Source organism: Taudactylus pleione, unplaced genomic scaffold, assembly GCF_031769625.1.
Source record: "Taudactylus pleione unplaced genomic scaffold, aTauple2 ptg000021l, whole genome shotgun sequence".
Lineage (NCBI taxonomy): Eukaryota > Metazoa > Chordata > Amphibia > Anura > Myobatrachidae > Taudactylus > Taudactylus pleione.
In genome coordinates, this window is record NW_028284423.1 from 2437443 (window position 1) to 2463118 (window position 25676).

General features: G+C 42.7%; 1 protein-coding gene across 2 annotated transcripts in view; it reads right to left on the minus strand.

The window, feature by feature from the left end:
• FHIP1A (FHF complex subunit HOOK interacting protein 1A) overlaps positions 1-25676 on the minus strand; it is a 312507-nt gene that overhangs the window by 41123 nt on the left and 245708 nt on the right. For both annotated transcript variants that reach the window (XM_088448272.1, XM_088448280.1), the window contains 2 exons: positions 14078-14245; positions 5284-5363 (listed from right to left, as the gene is read on the minus strand). In XM_088448272.1, coding sequence (XP_088304398.1) covers positions 5284-5363; positions 14078-14245 — 248 coding nt within the window. The remainder of the gene's footprint in view (positions 1-5283; positions 5364-14077; positions 14246-25676) is intronic.

The following is a 25676-nucleotide window of genomic DNA, read 5'->3' on the forward strand; positions in this document are numbered from 1 at the left end:
GGCCCATGTCTAGGGCGGCAACTAGAAGGGGTACAACATTTTGTTACTGGCAGCAGAAGGCTTTTTTTTTTTTTTTAATAGTAGATTAGATAATTTTTAAAAACCATGTTATACACGCAGGTAACATTACTGCTCACTACTTCCAATTTCAGATAGGGTACACAGTAAAAGGGACCAGTTCTCTGATACAAAAATAGTAAAAAGAACCAGCACTCTCCAGGCATCAAATTATAGAATGTATCTGATTTTATTCCGACAATTCAGTCTATGCAGTCTTTTCAAGGACACAAACAACCACTACCTATGTCAGAACATGGGTAGTGGTAGTTTGTGTCCTTGAAAAATGTATGCAAAGACTGAAACGTCAGAACAAATCCGGATAAATTATATAATTTGATGCCTTGTTCGTGCTAGTTCTTTCCACCATTTATATATTTATATATATATATATATTTATGTAACGTGCGGTGACGTCAAAGGTTGGGGAGGCACACGTATAAGAACACAGTTTTTATATCAAGACTCTGGAGCATGACAGGAAGTATGATAGGGGAGGATCTGCCTCCTATGCCTACCCTGACCACACATCCCTAGTATATACATACAGTATTTATTTAAGTTAATGGTTTAGCAAGCGGTATGAAAGGGAGTTCATACAGATTTAGGGGGAAATCAATTAGCTGCGATAACCCGTTTTCGAGTGTAAAAGTGGATTTTGTGTGAATTTGTTTTCCACCCTATTCAATCAGCCTCCCAATTAACGTGCGCTAATTCTGCATAGGGGTTAACAAGTCTTTTTTATCAGGACCCCTGAGCTGGTGAAAAGTTAGGGAAAATCTTGCTATTTTAACGGCTATTGAAGGCTGGGGGTAACCCAGAGAGAGGGACCTGCGTCTACCCCTTCTAATTAACTTTTTGCCTATTTCATTGCTAACAGGTGCATAACATGAAGAATACAGCCATGCAATCTCCATAGTCACATATCAGCAGAATAAGTTCAGTGACTCAGAACGGGACCACTGAGTACTGAAGAGTGTAGCTGTAGCACTTCTAATAATATGTCCTCAATTGCAACAGTCAATACAGAGTTCCAAGCCGTCTATAGAAGGAAGATCATCACAAGAACTTTTTGTCGGCAGATTCATGAATTGGGTTTCCACTGTTGAACAGCTGCACACAAGCCTCATATTACCATGCATAATGTTAATGTGTCCTCACTAGCCTATACTTAATGCCAAATAGCCCCATTTGGCACACCACTAAAAATGCGGCTAAGCCACGCCATGTGTCCTGTAGCTCAGTATTTTACAGAATTGTGCTTTGTTTTGCACTGTAAATACAATACAAAACACAAAGTACAAGTACCCTGAACACCACTAGTATCTTTGCATGGCACAGCTGTGCCACACGTCTGAGAAGAAGGCAAGAAATCAGAGGCCGATATTACGAAGTCACTCCATGCATCCTGCTACATAGCATCATGCTCTATGTGTGAATTTACACTGCCAAAAGTACAAATATGGAGCACCCAGTACATAACACCGGTACACTACAATTGTGTGTGTATGCAGCTGTGGTGTGAAAAAGACGTTATCGCCAAACATCAATACCGAGCCTCATTAGACGCTATCGCCAAACATCAATACCGAGCCTCACTAATACTTTTGTGGATTAATAGATGGAATGCCTGCAATCATGTTCCTTAATCTAGTGAAAAGCCTTTCTAAAAGTGAAACTTCTAGCTGAGATAATGAGCTGTGTTTTCCATTCCATAAAAGAACCAATTGGACATCCCTGTCTTACCTTAGCTAAATAAATTCCACCCATTCACAGCTACTACAGCACTGCCATAAACCCCAAGGAAGGGTATAGTATCCATGGCCCCTTAAAGCAAAAAGATCTCACTGCAAACTGGTTTTCACAAATGGCTACTCCTCTTCCTATTGTAAGGGGCTACATTTGCTAAAAACATGAGTAAAAGCAATGTATTTGATGCCCAGGGCATGTTTCAGTGGTTAAAGGTCACTTTTAATGTGTGGGAGTGAGAAAGCGTAAATGAGGCGTCATAACACTTGGCTATTTTCACTGAATATGGAATTGATGCTTTGTAGTGTGTAGTTTTACTTATATAAGTTTAATGTTAAGGTTTGTGGATGAAAATCAGGGCCTAATAAATAGGAGGTTTGATGCACTGTAAGAGGTGTCTGACATAACTGTGTAGTATTAACAGTGGCACAGAGAGGAGCTAGTGCTATTTACTTGGGCCTGCACTTGTCTCGTGTCTCGGGGCCCAGCCATGGAGGAGGAGGAGGAATGCCCCGGGTTGACCCCTCTTCAGTGGGACAAATTGTAATTATCAGATGTGGCCACTCCCCCTCTAGCACCCAGGCCCACCATATGTCTTGGTGGCCCTCAGTATTAATTTAGACAGTGGATTACACCAAGGTGTAGCTTAGAAGAGTTTGTCTAATATACAGGGTTTCGTAGGACATGTAAGGGTATTATTAATGGATACTTGCCAACGTTTTGGATCAAGAGGCAAGTGAGGGATGGCAAATCATGTCCTCACGCACGGAGGCAGATGACACAAATCACATTGAGGCCCCATCTTTAAGGCCTTGATGCCCTACATTGTTGGAGAATCAAGGCCCCATAATGTAAACTTATTTCTACAAAAAATATGCAGGATATAAGTCTACAACCAGTATTTTCCTCAATTCATACATAGCAGTAGATAAAATGGTTAACTTCCCCCCTTCAATGTACACACTTCATCAGATCCTCAATTATTTATGTACTGCAAACAGCCTCACATATAGTTTATAGAATTTCTTAGGTCAAGGTAGTTACTTAATTAGCTCTACCGTGAGAAAATATAGCAAGGCTGAAGGTCCTCTGTAACGTACAAGTCAGTGACATATACAGATGTGTCCACATACATCTTACCTCCGTGCGTTACAAGCCGCGTTAAATATAACTCGTGAGCGTTGTACGTCTCGGTAGCTTCAAGCATCTTTTCGTGCGACTCATTACTGCCAAATGCGTCATATTCACAAAGTGATGCAAATAGGACACACAATCAGCTTCTGCTGATTAAAATGATATGCGGTATGCCTATATTCTGTGTGTGACTGCCGGTGTATCTGCATTCGAAATACTACATTACAGTGTCAGCGGCATTTGACGATAAAAAGTTGCACGAAAAGACACGACAAGGAAGTAAGATGTATGTGGACACGTGTATGTTGATTTTAACAAAAATATGGCAACATGCAGTGAGTATTTAAGCCATGATTTCTCTACACTAGTTCACAGTGGGCCTGATTCAGAGCCGCTCGTAAGCGGCCGCTCGTTCGCTATGAGCGATGTTCGCACAACTGTGCATGCGTATGGGTCGTAATGCGCATGCGCAAACCAGTCATTGCGGTCGGAAATCGTGCGCTCGCAAAACAGCGAGGGGCTGCTAATGTGATTGACAGAATATACCGTTTGTGGGTGGTAACAGGGGAAGGTGCTTGAAAACGGGGGAGTGGAGATCCGAACGCAGGCGTGCCTAAAGGTAAAAAGGGCGTTTAATGGGAGTGCATAATTAGTAAAGGAGCGTCATCGACCACGTCACTTGGTTGTCTTTTAGCCTGAACTGCTCGCAGTGATAGCGGTAGAAAAAACCTACCACAAGCACTGCAAGCAGTTCAGATGTCTTTCGATGTACCCGATTAATCTAATAAATACCGGAGATGACGTGTGATGCGAACGGCAAAGAGGCGTCTTTACAAAATAGCGAGCGCATTTTCCGTTCGCTTGCTCAGACATAGAGGCGTCAACAAAACCCCAAAGAGCGAGCGCTCAATTTAAATAGCCAGCCCCTTTTTTGGAACGACCGTCCGCAAATAGCGAACGGCTCTGAATCAGGCCCAGTATGCCGTGTAAAAACTGTAGGAGTGATAGTAGCTTATGTTTAAGTATGAGCTTTATGAGCTTATGTGTAGAGCTAGGTACACACTTATCTGTTGAAGCGGCTGTCCAGTCGTCGCGCAGACCAAGTGGCTGATTTGGTAAGCTATACACACTTTCGAATTGGCAGCTCGATTTGACTGGCCAGACATCACAACTGGGCAGGCATTTAAATTTGCCCGACCAGTTGTGATGTCAGTGTCTGCGATCCCTGCAGCCAGAGTAAGTGTGGTCGGTGGGTCGCCTGTACACAGTCAGACGTACCCATATAGTTGCAAGATAAATCTCCATCTGCTGTGCTGCAGGGCCAATGTGAAATTTCTGAACGACGTAATTCACAGACATATCGAGTGTACATAGCCGGCGATCCGCTACAATATATATCGTTAGTCGTTCAATCGATATATGTAGTGTGGGCCCAGCATTAGTCTTGAACAAATCATTTCTTGCAAGAGTGATGGACCTTTCTTTTTAGTATGTTAAGTGTAAGAAAATCATTAACAGACAAGGCTGGCAAAGCCTGAAGCACAAACACTATATTTAAACCTTAGTTTAATTGTTCTGTAGCACTTTCACTCAGAGATGAGACATTGGGCCTGATTCAGCATGGACCGCTATTCTGCTTATACGTACACAGCACAGTTGCTAATATCAGCAGTGCTATTTAAAATGTTTGCATTCACATTGCGTAGGCAGCCTGACATAAGGACACCCACTTCCCCTTACTCACATCCGTATACTAGGGCAACATAGCGAAACAATCGGTAACATCGGACCCAAATGCACAATTAAGGAAGCCCAGACCTCATCCTGGAATTGCTTACTTCTGTGCACACTATGAGTATTCAGGAGGCGTCTGGTATAGCAGTGGCTAATTTATGCACGTCTGTGCAATGGCGTTGAAAGGCACTGGCATGCCTGCGTTCACCTGACCACCCACAAACAGCACTTCCTGTCAATTACTCTGTAAAGCCTCTGCGTACGCAGTTCTGACCGCAGCGTCGGCTTGTGCATGCACGCTGCGATCCATACGCATGCGCAGTGCAAATTAATCGTCCGATTGTGTGCATATACGCAACTGCGTTCCTTGCTAAATCAGGCCCAGAGATATAATTTGAAAGTATCCACATTCAGTTATTAGAATAAAGCCTCACAGTAATAGCAGTCTGCTGTCTTGTGAATGAAACAAGCCATAGTACTATTACAAAATATTGGGAATGCTAACTTCTATAACTAACAGAAGCATAATGAGAGCATCAAAATATACATAGCGTACACCAATCATTCAAAATAAGCATTTCATTAGAACAGATTAAAACAAAAACATACCTTAAAATGAGTTGTAACATCACATCTTCACAATGTAAGCCAATGAGTGATCGAAACAGTGCCAAGGACACTACACAGAGCTAGGAAAACCAATACAGGACACAATATGATCAGACCATTACAATATATATTATAGTTGGCATTTGCACAGGTTTAATGGTCAAGGTGCAACTTTTTCCCTCGGTTACTTTAAACTACTTAAATTTAAAAAAAAAAAAAAAAACAGAATCCAACAGTGACATCTAGTGACCAAATTGCCATAAAAATACATGGTTGATTATGCCACAGTTCTAAAATAATGCGATTAACAAAATAGCTGCAGCTCAGCATATAGATGTTGGTGGTACATAAGATGCACTAGCTGGCCTCCTCTTTAGTATTCTGCACTACCTGTTCGTTTGGTTTAGTTTGTATGGGTGTGTAGTTTATAGGATTTATGATGATTTGATTTTTATGTACAAAGCTTCTCTATCTCAGTCAGTACTCTGTTAGACTGTAGCATCTCCCAGCAACAAGGCCATCTGTATTACAATAGGCACTGGCAGCAACACAGGCCATGCCAAGATATGGATTAGAGACACCTACAGGACGCAGCAAGCTCTTAATTAACAATAGTAATCTTTTCCCCAAAATCTATTCAACTTCTCTTTGCCAGCGTTTACACTTTCAATCTTCAGAGTTAATGTAAGAAATAATTTAGATTTTATGACAGAAATACACAAAGCATGAACATTGTTCTGTGTATATAAAAAGTTACCTAGAAAATATCGATATTTCAGTTAAATTACTAATACATAATGCAATCATTGTGCATGTAACATTTAGAATTTGTACTATAATGCATTAAGGCAGTCAGCAGAAAGCGATATGTAAGACAAATTATCATAGCATGCTGTCATATTTAGATGATAAAATAAAATATACCCTTTGCTAGAAGGTATTAAAATGCCAAACTGCACATATTTTCTCACAGTGTACTCTCTGCACAGTACTAATGAAAGGAAGCAACTTTTTTCAATGAAAGAGAGGTAGAAAAAAATGGGATGTAGTCAGCACCCTGGCGTACCGAAATCCCGACTGCCGGCATACCGAAGGTAAGGATCAGGGTGTTAGGGGGAGGTTAGGGTTAAGTAGTGGGGTTAGGGTTAGGCATTAGGGGGAGGGTTAGGGTTAGGCACCGGGTAGGGAGCGTTAGGATTAGGATGTGGGGAGGGGGAGGTTAGATTTAGGCACCGGGGAAAGGGTGTTAGGTTTAGGGTGCGGGGAGGGGGAGGTTAGGGTTAGGCACTGGGGAGGGTGGGTTAGGCACTGGGGAGTGTGGGTTAGGGGTTAGAAAAATACTTACCATTACTTCCTATGGGTGTCGGGATTCTGACCAGCGGCATCCCAACAGCTGGGATTTCATACCCAACCCCATTTGAATGAATATAACAGCTTGTGCCATTTCCCTGCATTGGTTATAAGTCACAACGATCCCTATGGCTACATGCAGTTTCATATAAGGGGTCTCTCGGCCACTTATATGGAACCCCTTGTAAAACACAGTACATGAGCAAGCCCTGATAAGTATCAGTGCGTTTTCATCAACAAGTAGATCTTACCAACTGCTTTGGGGCTCATTTACATTTGAATGCAATACTGGGTACATACTATACAGATATATCTGCAGATCATACACACTGATTGGGCCCATCATCTGCTCATCCCCCCCATGGCCTCTGCTGCATGTGTACGGGTGGTCAGCAGACCGCCTGTACACTCTGGAGATATATCTGCCATCGGCTCTGCAGCAAAGCAGACATGTCGTTGGTACACACCAGCCGACGGGCAGCAGATATTGGCCGATCAATTGATATCTGTCAGTGTGTACCCATCTTTAGTCAGTTTTATGACGCCTCTCAGATGTAGCCGTACACGTCCACTTTATTGCCGCGCTCATAGGTGTTTTTTTCATAATCTCCCTGAAATGCTTCCTCAAAGAAAGGCAAGTATTTTCTTCAAAGTGACATCTGTTGAATTGCTGTGCGGTTAAACAAATGAATCTTTGTATTTGGTTGCCAATTCAACTAACAGCGCATGTAAATGGCAAATATGGTAGGGGGCTTCCTGATAAAAAATTATATATATTTATTCTCTTTTTCATATATATTCACCAGTTGATGAGAACAATTTATTTGATTTTGTTTTCATTTTTTTTTTTAATGAAACAGATCCTCATTTCTTAAATGCAGACCTTAAATAAATAATGATTAAAAAAATTAAAATAAAATGATAGCTCTGTCTGGGGGTGGCTCCCATAGCAAGTATATAGTGAACTATTCCTATGTTTCTTCAATTGTCATGACCTGTGCTGAATGCATTACTTGATGGGAAAGGAGCATCAACCCTAATTACAGGTAAGTGGACAACTCCCAGCTCTGCGAAATATACACAATGAATAGCCCGGCCAGCACGCTAATGGCGTCCGTAGCTGTCCAGTGCGCAGGTATGAAGAGATGTATTCTAATGGCACCACAGCTGTAAATTTGTACACAGCGGCTGTGCAAAAATATGCAAATCTCGCAGCTGCCTGGATTTGTTTTGAGATGCTCTACCGGTGGCTTTGCAAATCCGAGAGACTGCTTAGAAAGGTGCAGCATCGGTCGCAGATCATTCGTTAATCGGCCTTCTATAAGTAGCCCTATGGTCGCACACAATGGCTGCGGCAACTGAGACGCTAGAGACATTTTTACTGCAAATGGGATCGAGACACTCCCTTAAAACGGTTTCTACACACCTGCGTTTGACACACGCGCAGATCACCGATAATCAGGGGTGCTGAGAGGGGGGGTGGGTAGTAATTACTAGGACTTGTTAGAGGGGTTCGGGTCTGACGCCAACCCCCCTCCCTATTACCGGTAAGCAGCCCAGCACACGCTGCTGTGTGCTGGGCTACAGTGGAAGACCAGTGAGACTGCTCGCTGCCGCTGAGGAGCAGCAGCAGTCTCCTCTCCTCTGCCTCGTGAAAAACTACTCCAATCCTTTTAATTCACAAATTTTTAGTAAACAGATCGTATTTCCCATGCTTGTAATGGGAAATATAATCTGCCCAGATTTACTAAATATATACTGTGAAAAAATACACGTCTTGAGCCGGCCCCGGTGATCAGCTTTGTGGTCTAAATAGACAAGCTGATCACTGTAAAAAAAAAAAAAATTGTAAAAAAAAAACCAAACAAAAACCCTCAAACACTTACCAGCAGCTGGGAGTCCGCTGGATGGTAAATTCTCTCCTCCGATCAGCTGGTCACCAGGGCTCCTGCACCGTGACCCCGGTCAGCAGTGCTGGAAACCGGCATCTCAGTTTACAGCACAGCTGACTGCGGTCACAGACCAGGAGCCCCAGCTGACCGGAGGACAGAGCTCACCATTCACTGACGTACAGTAAGTGTCAGCTGGGGGGAGCACAGGAGGGGTGCCGCGGGAAGAGTAGCGAAAAACACCATGAGAAGTGTGCGGCGTGGATTCGCAGGGATAAAGCTTTATCGTAAGCTCTGTCGCTGCATGCAGATGTTAGTACATCCAAGTGATATTTCCTAAATTCGCAATGCAAATTTAGTCGAAAATATCACACTACTGTACAACCGCATTTTAAATGGGGATTGTAGTAAATAGGGGCCTTATTATAATTAAGAAGATTTTAACAGATGTTATCACAGAACAATTTATATTCTTAAACACTGAATTAATGTTCATTTTCACAGCATTCCTTTCCAAGGAACTAAAATGAATAATAATAATAATTTGACTTTCTTTTCAAACTCAATGACAGCCATGACCTATGGGACACAACCAATCAATATATGAAAGAAGATTGTGGGTTAAATATAATCAACATTATAAAAGTGCAAAGAAAATGCAAAAAAAATAAATATTTTAATTGAATAACTTTTTAAAGAATTTTTTTTATAATTGGAGCATCTACAGAAATTGTCAAGAGATAATGTTTGGTAAATGTATGAAGAGATAACCACCCATCTGTTTTGCATAGATTGCTGTGTACCCAGGAAGTTGCCAACCACTTATTGTAATATGTGCCCTTATTACGCATAGCATATTATAGCCATTCTCCTTGTAAGCCTGCAGAATTACATCCTTGATTCATTTCACAAAAGTATATCTGGACAGAACATATTTTTGACCTAGTCTTACAGGAAAGACAAAAAGTTGATCTGTCTTCCTAAATTTTTTACGTTCTGGAGATTTAAACCAGAATTGCCTTGACAAGATCCAAAGTATGTAATTGTCCATCATCATTAGTTGGTTGCGAGCAGAATGATCAGAATGATCCCGGAAGCTACATTATGAAGGATGATAGGATTAGTTTGCAGCATCAGTTTGTCCGTATAAATATTCAAAACTGGCTCCTTACACCATAAACACGTAACATTCCTTCTCAATGGCAACAATTATTCCTGCCAGAAACAATATCTTAAAGGTAAGCCATTGAGGGAGACATCTTGCAAAGGCTCAAAGAGATCAGACGTTAGCGCATCCAGTAATAGTATTAACAGCAACAAAGTGTAAGAAATGTAACACAGTATAACTCAATGACCCAGTGCCCTGCAGTGGGTGGACTGAAGGATCATAGATATAGACTGTGAGAGCACTGGAGACTGGGATAGTGCAGGGAGAGAACAATGGTGTAAAGGGCTCTGTTCGTGAGAGCTTACAGACATGGGGAGTCGTGGTATAAATGGGAAGACATGACACAGGAGAGTAGAGAGTTTAAAGTTAAGAATTTTAGAAGAGGCTTTCGATGAACAGGTAACGCTTGAAACTGCACGAACAAGGGACTGAGTTACACATGAGGAGAGCAACACGGGATAAGTCTTGGATGCAGGAGTGGGAGGAGGTAATCAGGGCAGAGCAAGGTGACAGGTAGAGGAAGAGCAGAGAGAGAGCATGAGGATTCAGATGAGGAAAGAGACGTAGGAAAGACAGGAACGATTTAGTGCTTTGAATGTTTAGATGAAGCACCTACACAGTATTATGTAGGAGAACTGAAACTAGTGAAGGAGTTGAAAAAGTTGAAATCAAAGCAAATGTATAGGCAGATAAATGGAGTTGCAGTATTGAGGATAGGTATATGAGTAAGAGATTGCAATAGATTAAGTGGCAATACTGAATTAAAATCCCAAGGTGCCACAAAATTTACTGCTAGAATAAAATATATTCAACAGACAGACAAAAGGGAAACACTAGACAGACAGACACCTGAACTTTGTGGGTAGTGAGAGCAAGCTAATACATGAAAATCCAGAACCTGCTGAATGGTAGCAGAAGCAGGATCAAATAGTTTATAAATACACCACAGAACAAATGTCCATAATTCTATAGTAAATAGATTTAGAAATTTGTTTTCTGGCTTTAAGAAGGACCTCAATTAAGAGTCCTGTATATCTTAGTAAAGACCTCTTTATCGCCACACCCCGAAAACAGGACATTTGGTGTCAAGTATATTGCTTTTTTGAACTTCTGTAGGTAAGACAATGAGAGGGTCATCAAAACAGTCTATTCCTTTTGCTGTGGTGTCCCCGTAATGGAATAGAACTGAGCTACAGTACCTTGGTGTTCAAAGATACTGTCACTAGGTCTACTTGAGGAAATACAAACTGTACTAGCCATTTCTCCAGGATGGACTTGTTAATAATAGAGATAACAGCTATCCTTTTGTCTTTGCTTGCCACATACAACGTAGAGAGGGATACCACATTCTCTTCTGCCCATGACAGTCAATACTTGGGCCACCAGCGTCCTGACATCTTGGCTGTTTATGAAAGCAATTACTGTCTGATTACTGGTAAAGATCCTGTGATGATTGTGCCTTATAAAACAGAAAGCTGCAGAACAGTCATACTTTTTGAATTTTGCATGCATGTATCTGTTGCTCTAGAGCCACGTTCCATATACCACACCTGTAAAGTAGATGAGAGCGCCAAACTATAGAGCTAGAGACTGTTTTGGACAGAACCCATTCTGAGAGGGACACTCCATAATTCTGTAGTCTTGGATCCAGCTACCATAAAAGGAATCCTTTGTGATATACTGTATGTAATCCCATTGAATATGTAGTTACAATTGAAGGTCTAGCATATGCCACGTAAGAAGAATGCTTACTTACAGTGGATGAAAACATTCTTAGACAAAGTCAATCCCTTCTTTACACCATTTGCTGAGACTGAAGTTGCTATGCTAGATCAAGGGTAGGCAACATTTCTAACTTTGAGTGCAGACATTCAACATTACAAGTACCACAACCATTACAACATAATACAAGGATTCAAAACTTTTTTAAGATAGTTTGTTAAAGTTAAGTTAATAATTTGTAGTTTGAAAACAAAACATGCGTCCGAATTTTATACTGTTTGTATAAACATTATAACATTAACTTTATACATTATGATCAGGACTAACTGTTGCAGGGTTCACTCATTAAAGTCCCAGGTTTTACTGGTTATACCACACTTGGGTTCTTCTTTAGGACAGGGTCTAGCTAGCGCCCCAAAAAGGTCACCACCGTGATGGGAGGAGCAGTGTGCATAGCAGGAGAAGGAACAACCCCACAGGTGTCACTAACTCCAAGGGTTGCCTGTTCTACATGTTGAATATTTACAAATCTTTAATTCAACAATGACACTAGGCTTTATTAATGAAGCAGAGGATTTTGTAAGCCACTGATTCATGGAAGGTTGCAGGTGAAAATTTAAAACGTCCCGGAGTGCTTTACACTGACTGCAGGTGCCGTTTTCAATATGTACCTGCAACCCGCTGGGAAGCAACGTCTTACAAAAGCTTCTGCTTCATAAATAAAGCCATCTGTGCCATTTGCTTTGTCGAGCTGTACTCCTAAGAACTATTGCTGTTGAGAAGGCACTAGATGTACTGTAGTTTTGCTGTATTGATTGTGATTGTGACAGGTCAAATTTAGGTACAGGGTTTCCAAAAATCTTCTTAGAATCCAGGTCTAGTAATAAGTACCAAGTGATTTATTTGAATAAGTAAGCCATAAGTTAGAGTAGCCAGAGTGACTGTGAATGTTTGTGAGAACATCTACTATGACTCCATATCAAACCTTGCGCTGTGTGCTGTGGTTTAGTAATAGGAGTCAGAGCAGACGTAAGTGTGACCAGGCCCCAGGAACCTATGGAGCCCTGAGCTGCACTCCTTATGTATCATGAATGATGCTAAATATTGTTTCTCCCTCCTGCTGCACCCATCTGGGATTCTGTTATACAGTCCGTTAATCGCAGCGGTGGCTGCCTAATTCTGGAATGGGAATTCACAGCCCTCTCTGCTGTTCCGTCTCCAACCACCCCAGAGCTTGTATGTACTTTGCAAGTTATCTATATGCTGTGAGCTAGTGCTCTGTATGCAGCTGCCTGCCATTTCTGCTGTAGGAGTAGTAATATTGGTGACTTCTTTGTGTCATTTAATTCCCAGTAGGGAAGAATAGCTTTGAAAAAGTGCACACACTGCTTTCCTGCGGGTTTAAATGGAAGAGTCACTCTTTGCGCCCGTAGATTAGCCCGATTAGCCCGTGCTGATGGCATCCTGCTTGCTGCAGATCAACTAGGGAAGTGAGTTCATGATCCAAGACTGACTTTTGACAGTGGGGCTGGTTCTGAGTTGGGAGCATATATAAAGAAAAAAGCAAGTAACTTTGCACCATGGTAAAAGCTTTTTGCACTGTATTTAGGGCAGATTTAGTCACTCCAGGGGTCTGGGAGATGCGGACTGCCCCTGGGGACAAGTCTGTTTCAAACTGCCGGCTCCCTCACTGTGTCAGGAGCCAAGTGCTGCACATAATGCTACAGTGCAGCACGCGGCTCCTGTCACTGAGGAGGAGTTGGCACTTTGGTGTCACCCCTCGGTGGGTGACACAGGGTACGGCCAGCACCCCTCTTGTGACGCTACTGAGCACCAATCCCTGTAGCAACAACATTATCTGAACTGTCCTGCTTAACGACCTGCTTCAACTGTTGTCCAGATAGGGCCATAATTCTTTTTTTTTTTCCTGTGAGTGGTCATAGGAACTACTAACATCTTGGTGAAGGTCAAACTGGAAGACAGGCGACCTGAAAGTGTTGGCCAAGTATGAAGAAACTGATGATACTGGAAAAAAATAGAAATGTGGAATTGCCTTTTTCAGATGAGAGACAGGAAAAAGTCACCTGGGGAAAGAGGAGTTACGGTGTATACCTTCTAGAGATGTCTTTATACAGTCTCTACTTAGCTGATGAGGAGTTAACCCATATTTTACAACTGTTGGAGTTTGAAAAGGGAAACCAGAATTACTAATCATTCACAGGGTAAGATTATCCACCCAAATACTGCCTGTTTGAATCTGGTACCCTTGCTGAGGTCCCAATGTTCAATGTGAAACACACTCGCGCTCCTCTTGTGTCAGCTCTGCTCTTTTTCCACCTCTTGTAAGCTATCACAGGCAGGCTTTACCTACCTTTTGTTTTCACATTGGAATTTATTTTGTATACCTTGTATGTTCCTGTTTATTGTATGCTCTCTCCACTGAAGAGCAGTACAGAGCATTGCGGGACCTAACAAATCAACAAGTAGTAGCAGCTCTGAGGGGAGTACAGCACGAAGCATAGGGAGAACTATCACATCAGAAGAACACAGCACCACTGGTAAATATTACATTTATTTAAGCATACATACTGAACTCCATTTTAAACTATCCTTTAGTTTTGGCTGGGCCTTCTGTAAAATACAAGCTATTGTTTTAAATATGTACCCGAAATGGTGTGTTGATGCGGCTGACCAATGTGTCCAGGATTTGGACTTTTTCATGCTGGTAGAGGAAAATGAAGCGTAGAAAAATCTTCAGCAATGTCGGTTCTGAGACACTACGTAGAAACAAATCCAGATAAGCAGTTGTGGTCATCACTTCCTCCACTGTCACCTGGAATAGAGAAGAACAGAAGCTATTGTATCACCTTAAATACAGGTAAAGATTTAGTTTTGCTCTTTAAGAAAACTTGTTTTCCTTAATCTATCAAAATTAAGCAGAGCTGGCCCTAGAGCCTCACCAATATCTTACTCTGGGTGAGAGGGAAATATTTTAGCTGGAGCCCTTTCAATTGCAGCCAATCTGTGCTGCAGTGAGAGACTGCTCGCTGCAGCTCACCAGCAGCAGCAGTCTCCTCTACCTGTTGGGGTATTGCGATCACACTGATCCCCCCCCCCCCCTGAATTTGTGCTGGGCTGAGGGGCTCACAGTACCCCCCTCCGCCAGCATGCAGTGCCGCAGCTATGTTTCTCTCTCCTCTAAGGGGGTGTGGCCATGCCTCCTGTTATTAGGCCATGCCCCCTTCCCCTGGTCTATGGGCCTGATTGTATTTGTGAAAGTAGTGAGCTGGTGAAATGAGCGGTGGTAAAAACATATGAACCATCTGTATTGTTAGTATTTGTGAGCTAGTAGTTTCCTTACGAGGTGTGTAATTATCAAAGCGATTCCAGAAAGTGAGGAGTTAGGTACATGACACAATCCAGGTCTGAGCACTGAATCCTCAATCTAGTGATGACAGATACTTGATAATAGATTAACATTTCAATTGAAAACATCCAATAAAGGGCACAAGTCATAGTTCTTAAGGACAACTCTTCTATTTGAGGCATGGTAACAGCATGAGAATGGTGACAAATGTGGTAGTTAGAAGGTAAATCTCATTTACCAAAATATTGTTATAGATTTGGTCTAAAGTCTAATATATTACACTATAGCTGTACTGGTAAAATTGCATTGGATCACATAACTATGCTACGATGTTGTTTCGTGTTGACTAAAAAGCCCCCAAATGTGCATATATTAGATTTTTATATAGAAAAGATTTTCTTAAATGATGTTTGCATTTGAACAGTTACATTGTTATCTTGTGATAGGCTGTGGTTACCACTGCTTCTAACTCTCACTGACCAGGAAATAGGTGCACCCACCACCAAATGTGGAGGTAGCATATTATGGACAGAGCAAATATGCAATAGTGCATAGTCTATCCATTCACTAATAAGCGGTGACATCCCTGAGAGAGTGAAGTGATGTACCGCATCCCGATACATATTGGTTTAGTCACATGATGTCTGTCACTGTTCATTACTGACATGACATATTGTATAATTACATATCAGCCATTCTTTCTTATAACGTCAGTGAGTGTATGTTTAAAGCCTTTATATTTCTCACAGGCACTGGGAAGACATTTACGATGATGGGCAATGGCCATGAGCCCGGAGTAATATTTTGCATGCTGAAAGATCTATATAAGACCACTGAGGGCCGGTGAAGGCAAAATAAATTCTAATTCACAATGTCCTAAGCTGAGGTAAATATGTGAGGAATATATGCTTAGCTTCTATTCTATGTGTCTTATTTAGAGTTGGATGGAACTCTGGGGGGTTTTGCGTAAGATATGCATTTACATACTGTACTGTGCATGCACGGGCAGCGGCGAGCATGCGTAGGCCAAGTAAATTTCAGCACAGTTTGACATGATGCATATGCAGATTTGGTATGTATGTCTATTGACGGTGCTGGAGGGCCGGATGTAACTACACAAAGTGATGATGAGAATTGTTAGCAGCTATCCTCTCATTGGTTGACTGTGTATCCACCCCATCAGCTGATAGCAGTAGATTCACTAACATCCTTGCTATGTTATATGAAGTCACTGCAATCTATTTACATTACATAATTGATTTTGCAGGACAGAATCATCTCATTTGAGTTTTGAATGCGGAAACAACAGATGTTTGTAATTCTCATTATTAGGATTATCCTTTATTTATATGGAGCCACAAGGGTTCCGCATCGCCTAACAAAGGGCTTGATTCAGTAAGGATTGCAACTGCGATCACAATAGCTATTACGCACACAGTCTCACTGCGATGGGTCTGCGTAGTGTCTGCAATCGCTATGCCATACGCAGCCTAACATAAGGACGCCCACCTTACCTTACACACATCCTAAATACTTAGCAAGACTGCGAATCCATCGGTACGTTCGTTCTGTATGCCGGGCGTTGGTCTTCCGGCGTATGGTTAATGACAGGCGTCGGGATTAGAGAGTCTGGAAGCCAGCGGTCGGCATTTAAAATGGCACCCTGCAGCCAGAATTCACTGTTGCAGCTCTACCAGTATCCATTAGATGCTCCTTGCAGGCAACCTGCAGCCTGTCCTCAGGATGCTCCAACCAGCGCTGCCCTTCTGCGGTCCACTTGTACCACTACTTATTTTGAGCCTTGCCTTTTGAGTTGTTGACAGCTCTTCGGCTGTTCACCAAGGTAATGGTGGTAATGGCGGCCACTCTACAACTTCAGGAGATCAGTGGATACTCTGCAGGAGCACCTCAACCTGACAATTCAGATCCCTCAGTCCCACGGAAGGCTCCTCAATTAGCTCAAATCCAGCCTAGTGCCTTCTCAGCAAATGGTACACTTGGAGGCCCTCTTGGATACTCTGGTCCAGAGGGTTTTTCTCCCTCAGGACAACATTGTTTCCTTTGGACAATCTCTTCTCCATTTACGGAGAGTGTCGGTACATCTCTGCATGAGGGTCTAGGCAAAATTGTCTCTACCTTCGAAATAGTGGAGTTTGCCCAGTTCCATTCAAGGACCTTACAATCGGAAATTTTGACTAAGTGGAACAGATCTCATGTTCAGATCAAGTCCCAGTTGAGATTGTCTCCAGAGACTAATCACTCGCTCTTCTGATGGCTTCAGACCTATCACTTGTACAAGGTACGCCTGTTGCTTATTCTGGAGTGGACTCTACTCACTATGAATGCCTGTTTCCAGGGCTAGGGAGCAGTCACTCTGGCGATAACCTTCCAGGGCCATTGGATGGATAGGGAATCCTAACTTTCCAATCAATATCTTAGAACTGTGGGCAATTTACAGGACCATATGTCAAGCAGGACATCTTCTCCAAGGCCGTCTGGTTAAAGTCCGCTCAGACAAATCCAGGGCTATCGCCTACATAAATCATCAAGAAGGCACAAGGAGCCTTCAAATCATGCAAGAAGTGAGCAGAATTCTCAGATGGGAAGAACAGTTTCTCCTGACTCTGTCAGCGGTCTACATTTCGGCAGTCAAAATTTGGGAGGCTGACTGTCTCCGCCATCAAGATGTGGACCATTGGGCCCACCCCTCCAGCGGCAGATTGGCTATAGAGCTGACTGCGAAGTTTCTCAGCATATGTGGGGGCCGCCTGTAAATTGTGATTTAATTATTTTTTTTTACATCTGGCACTGCCCCCCATTAGTGGCGTCCCTACCTGTTGTGACACGCGGTGCGGGTGGGCTTGTAGTGAGCGCGGCAAAAAAAGGGGGCGCAGTCTCATGTTGTGGGTGCGTGGCCTTGCGATCCGAAAGTTTTTGTTACTCCGGGAGTGCCGGAGATGCAGACTGCCCCCTAGGGACCAGTGTGTGTGCAGTGTCGGCTCCCTCACTGTGTCAGTAGCCACGTGCTGCACGTAATGCTACAGTGCAGCACCCGGCTCCTGTCAATGAGAAGGAGTTGGCACCTTGGTGTCACTCCTCGGCGATTGACACACAAGTGTGGTCCGCACCCCCCTTGTAATACCACTGCCCCCCAGTAGCGTCACACCTTGCATGAAGGCAGTCCCTCTGGCACCTGTCATGAGGGTAGCAGGTCATTTATATAACATGGACAAATGATCAGCAGCTGCTGGAGGCAGATCACTGGGTGCTGGGCTTCCATACGTGTGTCAGTGCTGCTGAATATTTGGATTCTGCTGCACATCCAGCACCAGAGCGGTGGAGGAGGAGGTCTTCATGCTGACAGCCCAGGATGAGCAGCGCAGGCGGGCATTGAGCGTCGGGAATGACTGAGGCCTGAGTCCCCAGGGGAGCTGAACTCCTTAGGCAGCGGCACCAACAGGGCAGCGGCACCAGCAGGTCAGAGAGTGGGAGCAGCATGACAGGGGACAGTAGGTCACTGTGTCTGAAAGAAATTTTGGATTTATACAGCCAAATAATGACTCATGCCTTGAGAAAGCAGCCCTCAGGCGAAATGCATATCAGTGTTTCTGACTACATCACTGGACACTTTGATAATATTTGTATGGCTTCTATGTGAAAAAAAGTACAATACTGTGGAAACATTGTAATATATTGCACTAATTTTAGCAGCAGCAAAGGTGGATACACAGATAACAGCCACGGCTCTGCTAGTGGGAGACCCATACTGGGCATGAGACAACATAACCCCCCACTTAAGATGGCAAGTTAGTAACAAATAAATAATTAAAACCTGAGGTTAACATTTAGTTTTTAAACTGTAGGCGAACAGTGTGATTGCTCTGAACCAACAGATGTCACATTTTAACCAATAAATAAACAATAATTACTCTATTACTGCAGCAATAATCAACTTTGCTATATTGCAAGTTGCCATTAAATAACCCCTACCACTGCTATTGTAGTGGATTTGTTTTTCCAGAAAAAGATGCTGGCTTCAGCAAAAATAAGGCTTAACAGAAATTCTTTGCGTGATAAAGATAAATATTCTTGCCTGAAGTAACTATTTGGCCGGAACTAGAAAGAATTTTCTGAGAGGGTAACTATTATAATTCCCTTGCAAAATCAGAAAATCATCACACTACTATAAGCCGTCCCATAATATTTGTGACTAGGCTGACTAATTATTAAATCTGACTGCTGAAAATCACTGTTTTGGGGTAAATATATGATAATAAAAACATAAATACATTATATTAAGGACTAATAAATGCTGAATTAACGTGAACACATAATAAGCCCAGCTTATTTACACATATACCAGACCAGCAGTATAAGAAACTATTTTAAATATTATTGAGCAATGGGTCTCTACTATATACTGAGTGAAAATCATTATTGTGAATAATAAAAAGTTGTGACAATTATATTGCATTACATGTACAGGCATGGCCGCGAGATGCAGCAAGGGGGATTAGCATTCCAGGAGGGCACCAGCCTGGAGAGACACCGTGCAAGCCTGAAACCGGCTGCCGTCTCTATCGCTATTTTCATAAGTGTCAGCCAATCATGGCTCGCTGCGTCATTCAACTGCCCGCTTGCAGCGTCTGAGGTCAGACACCGCCGAGAGGAGCCTTCAGTATGGTGGTGGTCCACAGAAGAGATCACCACTTGAAGAGCTCCGGCAACCGCGGAAGAAGCCAGAATATGGCGCCACTGGCCAAGACAGGCCAGTGGCAGGAGAAAGATGAAGCTTGGAGAGTGCTGCATGTGGAGGGAAGCAAAGCACTAAGCAAAGCTCCCCACTGCAGTATCTCCCAACTTAACGGAAGGCGGCCTTGGTCACCCTCCCTAGAGCACCAGGTGTCTAGCATTAGGCCCCTGGTGATTGCCTGGGCATTAGGCCCAGTCCACTTTTTAGTAACATAATGTGTATAAGGAGTACTACTGTGTGGCATAATGTGAATTAGGGGCTCTATGTGGCATAATGTGTATAAAGGGTACTACTGTGTGGCATAATGTGTATAAGGTGTACTAACTACTGTCTGGCATAATGTGTATAATGGGCACTACTGTGTGGCAAATTGTAAAAAAGGGGCATTACTGTGTGGCATAATGTGTATAGGGAGCACTACTGTGTGGCATAATGTGTATAGGGAGCACTACTGTGTGGCATAATGTGTATAAGGGGCACTAATGTGTGGCATAAGGAGAATAAGGGGTTCTACTGTGTAGCATAACATGTATAAGGGGTAAATATTAGACATTTTAAGAGGACATATTTTATAGGTGGACGCAAATGTGTAGATTGCAGGGTGACGCCGAATACCCTAGCACCGGCCCTGGGTGCAGGATTACTAGAGACTAATCGCATACTGTTTGTACATTGCCAGGTTTAGGATTACTGCCACCCTGAGTGTATGCTTTGGAACAGCATGCACACATAGTTGCAGTAATAACATACAGAGCCTGATTAAGAGATGGACACAGTTGCAGCCATATCTGCATCTTTATACAAATGCTGCGACCAATTCTCAGCCTACTGAGACCCCCACTGGCAGCAGTACTGTTCCGTTGCCGCTCGTACTATGACACACTATCGTTGCACCATCAAAGATGGCACCTACACTATGGCAGGTACAATTTTAACGTCTGAACATGGGCGCAGGCTGGCTAGTCAACCCTGTTACTTCCCTAAAACTCCCACTAAACTTGCATCTTTCTGCGTGCAATTTTGACTGCTTCTTAGGGCCTAATTTAAAGATAGACGCATATAGCACAGCCGTTGCTTCCTTGTACGTAGGGCTGTGCTAATGCCAGTCCAGGGCACTGGAGAACATAAGAAGGGAAGTTATGTTGCACAGGAAAAATAAATATATATATAATGTTGCACCTAGAGAGAACCCCAATCAATAATTTTAAATTCTAATTTTAATAGTGGGTGCTACCACAGATTCATACAGATAGTTTGCAGAAAGGAAGAGATAAAAGGAATCGGTATACGGTGCACAAAATAATTAAATGGAACCTTTATTAAATTTACATAAAATAATTAAATAACAGCAAAGCGAAATATTGAGTTAAAAGTATAGATAAAACAGGATTCCATTGATTTATGGGGTACAGTAATAGCAAGATCAGACATTAACACTAGGATATGGTATTAGCCCTTTATTGATAGACATCTGAACAAGGCAGTCGGCAACATAAGAGAATATATATTCTTTTATTTTTAATCACTTTCATTCTATACACACACTGTCTATACTTTTAACTCAATATTTTGCTTTGCTGTTATTTAATTATTTTATGTAAATTTAATAAAGGTTACATTTTATTATTTTGCGCACCGTATACAGATTTGCATATGCGCAGGACGGCTTCTGTGTATGTGCCGATCTCAAATCATCGGAGATGTACATGAACATTGAAGTTCTGTACATCTCTGTATCAGGCCCTGCTTGTGTACGGCATTGATATTACGTGCACCTTGACAATCTCAGTCCCACACCATCATCACAATGAAAAGCTAGCAACACTTCAACTCTTATTAATCTTTCTGTCCTTTTTTTTTTTTTTAGTCTTGTATAAGATCAATACTGGATATGACTTTTAGTAGTGCCAGTTGGACTGTGTCATAAATGAATGTCCTAGTAACAATGCAAATAAAGCCACCAGGGAGAGTACAGCCTGTTACTCACCACAGCCAAACATGTCAGGACTAAGAAGAATCAAATGGGGGCGCTATAATGATATAATTACAGGAATCTGTCTGCCGTGGTGTAAAGAGAGTAGCTGTTCTGTCTAAAGCAAATCTCTATGTAAAATATAGGCGACAGCCGCACAGACAAAAAGACAATGTCGCGATTTCCATCCCTGTATTGTTTCTCTTTTCATACTTGTGCAGCTCCACAGCATGCTCCGCTTTTCGAAGCGTTTGCTAAACACATAGCAGTCCTTGCAATGTTTATTTAATACTTGCAGACTTTTCTGGCGACAGCCAGGTCGGCTTACAGGGGACATGGTGCTTACGTGGCCTGTGCAGGGGGGGAGTGGGGATGCGATAGCCATGATGACCTGCACCCCGCTGTACAGTGCCGAGTTCGCATGATTGTCCACTTGCAAAGTATTATAATTGTGATTTTGGGAGAAGATATCACATCCCAACCACATCTGAGATGCAGATTGTGATAAATACACCCCATAGTCTTGTTTGGCTACTGTAGGTACAGAGGCCCTGATTCAGAGCCGGACGCTCTTCGCTCTGAATCAGGGCGTTTTTAATTTTTTATGGAGCCGGCCTCCTGGCCGCTCGCTGAGCTGTAGGTGACCACCCACAGCTTTTGCGAGCGGCTAGGTGATGGTTGCGACCATCGGGGCTTGCGACGAGACCCTTGTGGTAGGGTCTAGTTCCCACAAGCCCCAGTGAGCTTCCTGCTCTAAATAGAGCAGGAAGCTCACCACTGACATCATTGGTGATGTCAGTGGTGCCTCCCACAAATGGCAGGCGTTCCTTCGGGAACGCCTGTTTGTGTAGCCACCCCCCGTCCGCCTAAAAAACGGGGCGAACTGTTAATCACAATCGACAGCCACCACATTTTGGTGCGAGACCCATAGCGACGGAGCGCCCGTCGCTGGTCGGGTCTCGCGCATGCCGGAAGCGGCGCATGCGCAGGGGGCAAACTTCGACCCGCTTGCGAGCGGGTCTGAATCAGCCCCAGAGTCCAGGCAATCATAATATATAGTGTTGTTTTACACAAGTCTTCATAAGAGAGTACTCCCACAGATAATACACATCCCAGTAGTTAGCTATCCTTAGTGTAAGCTGTATGGTTATTGAGTATGTTATATGTCACTCTAACAACTACATGGGCTCCCTAATGTATAAACATGATTAATATGATGTTTAAATTTTAAGTAGCCCAGGCGAAAGTCAAGCATTAGCAAGTCAAGTACTGTAGTATCAAAGTTTGAGGCAGGGTCTAGGAGTCTATTTATTAGACCACAAAAATCCCTAGCTATGGATCAAAGGACACCACCCAGAAAGCTATCAAGAGTTTTACCAGTATTAGCTGCAGCAAACATAGCTTTGCATGGGGAAGGTATCTAATTCACATATCTAACAAGGACAGCTGTACTCTGATCACTATGACCATCTCATGGGAGAATGGTCTGCAATGCAGCACATTTCAACAAGAAATGTGCTGCATTGCATCATGCTATCAAGTCAACATATTAGGTTATTGCTAAGGTGAGCATAATATAAGTCAATGAAGTTAACTTAGTAATATTGGGGCTTTTCCTGGGGTGCTTGCTTTGAACTTAGGACCATCAAAAAGTCCAATTAGACTGCATATTTATTACAACCAATGGATGTCACTATATGAGTGACTGAGCAGCTGCATTCTCCTGACCCATGTTACACCTGCAGACTATTAGCACTGCTAATAAAGAGCTATAGGCTAATATCTCCATCTGGGTTGGGTATGAGATGCCGGCGGTCGGGATGTCGCTGGTCAGAATACGACAGCGGCATCCCGACAGCAGTAGGTAAGTATAGTACAACTAACCCTAACCCCTACCCTACCCCTCCCTCCCCAGTGCCTAAACCTAACCTCCCCGCCTAGTGCCAAAACATAACCTTCCCCTCCCCGCACCCTAACGCTCCCTCCCCGGACCTAAACCTATCCTCCCCTCCTAGTGCCTAAACCTAACCTCCCCCTCCCCACACCCTAAACCTAACCCCTAGTGCCTAATTCTAACCTTCCCTCCCTGGTGCCTAAACCTAACCTCCTCCCTAGTGCCTAAACCTAACTTACCCTTTCCGGCACCCTAAACCTAACCTCCCCCCTAGTGCCTAAACCTAACTTCCCCTTCGCCGCACCCCAACGCTCCCTCCCCGGGCCTAAACCTATCCTCCCCTCCTAGTGCCTAAACCTAACCCTCCCCTCCCCGCACCCTAAACCTAACCCTTAGTGCCTAATTCTAACCCTCCCTCCCTGGTGCCTAACCCTAACCTCCCCATAGTGCCTAACCCTAACCTCCGATACTTACCTTCAGGATGCCAGCACCGGTATTTAGACCGTCGACATCCCACACGCTGGGATACTGACTACATCCCCTCCATCTATATCAAAGACTAACAATTATCTCTTGGCGTGCTAGCGGTTCATATGAGATCATTGTCTCACATACTAACCTCTGACTGACTCTCTGCGCCCCACCAGCTATAAATACTGCTTTTTTTTTTATATATGTATTTAGACAATGGTTTTTAGATAATTACAGTATTTACAACATTAGAATTGTGTGCACACATTTATTTTTATAAAGTTATAACCATTGTCTTTTGTGGTACTTTCATAATTATTTTATACTATTTATTTCTTCGGATTTTTTTTTTATATGCATACTGAATTCTAGTAAAATAAAAAAATAATGTTTGCACTTTACGCCAGTGCTCCCTCTTTTCTTATCCTTGTTAGCTAGGGAACGATAGCAGTACAACTGGAAATGGGAACTGGTTTTATTGTAGTGCATCGGGATACTTACGATATTTGTTGAAGACTGACATGCCAAGAGAAGATGGTAACAATAATACCAACACTGTGCATTACACGCCATTTAACATGCCAGTGGTCAGCATGAGGAGTTCAAAATAAATTCCTGGATGTAAGATCTCAGACAGACTGTCCTTAAGTATATCAAATATGCTGTTATGCTCCTAGGAAAAAGCAGCTCCTTAGTAATCGTTTGGATCTATTACTCAGGCAAAAGAGAAAAGACCACGGCAGGGTGTCTGATCTGTATACAAATAGATGACAGCTGTAGGTATGAGAATGTACTGTATGCAATGCCACAAGCCACCACTAGGCCAGCCTTGGTATCTGCATATAGTAGTACTTTCTTCTACTCTGATTACTATTAACCAGAATTGATATGGTAAAATGAAAAACACCTTAATGGCATCACTTCATCAACCAGTTTTATCCAAACAACCTGTAAAAGAAAGGCATTAAATAGGATGTATGATCATATAATAAATATCCAATGCTCACAAGTACACTTACAGTCAAATAAATCCCCTGAACGACTGAGTATATGGTGGCATTAAATCGAACACTTCATATTTATGTTCCAGTTATTCTGCGTGCATATATAGACATTCATTTAATCTCACATTCCTGACCACTACCCGCTGTTTACATTATATTAAGGATATGTTTGATTGCAAAGAAGTGTTCACTGGAGGCAAAATGTAATCAATCATGGTAAATATTTTGAGCCTGGCTTTGTAATAAAGAGCTACTTAACCCAGTGATCCTTCAATGACCCATGTGAAGTGTACAATTATTAAATTGTAAAGTATCAGCACTAGGATTTCCCTGAGTTCCAGAATCCAACATTATGCAGCTAGCAGATTTCTATTAAGGAGGGCGCAGAGGGAATAACATTGTCAGGAATGTTCCATGCAGACGGCCTGATCCTCAGCTTACCACTGCTCAGTGCTGGAGTGATGTTGCATTTCAAACACCTCGGAAAGACTTTAGCTCAACAAAGTGTGTGATTCCTTTGATTCATACTAGCAGCAAAACTAAGTCTGGAACAGACAGTAAAATATCTCTATATTACAGACCGTAAAATAACTCTCAGCACAGGGCTACCACTTGTTACATGGAAAATATATGCCACTTACTAGCAGGGTATATGATCATGGTATTTTCCAGTAAAATGGTCAGTAAAATATAGGGAAAGAAGTTATTCAGCTCACACAACTACACAACCAGACGAGATGCAGGTATTACAATGTCGACAATCATAATGACGATACCACCATGTGCACAGTTTTGATGTCGAC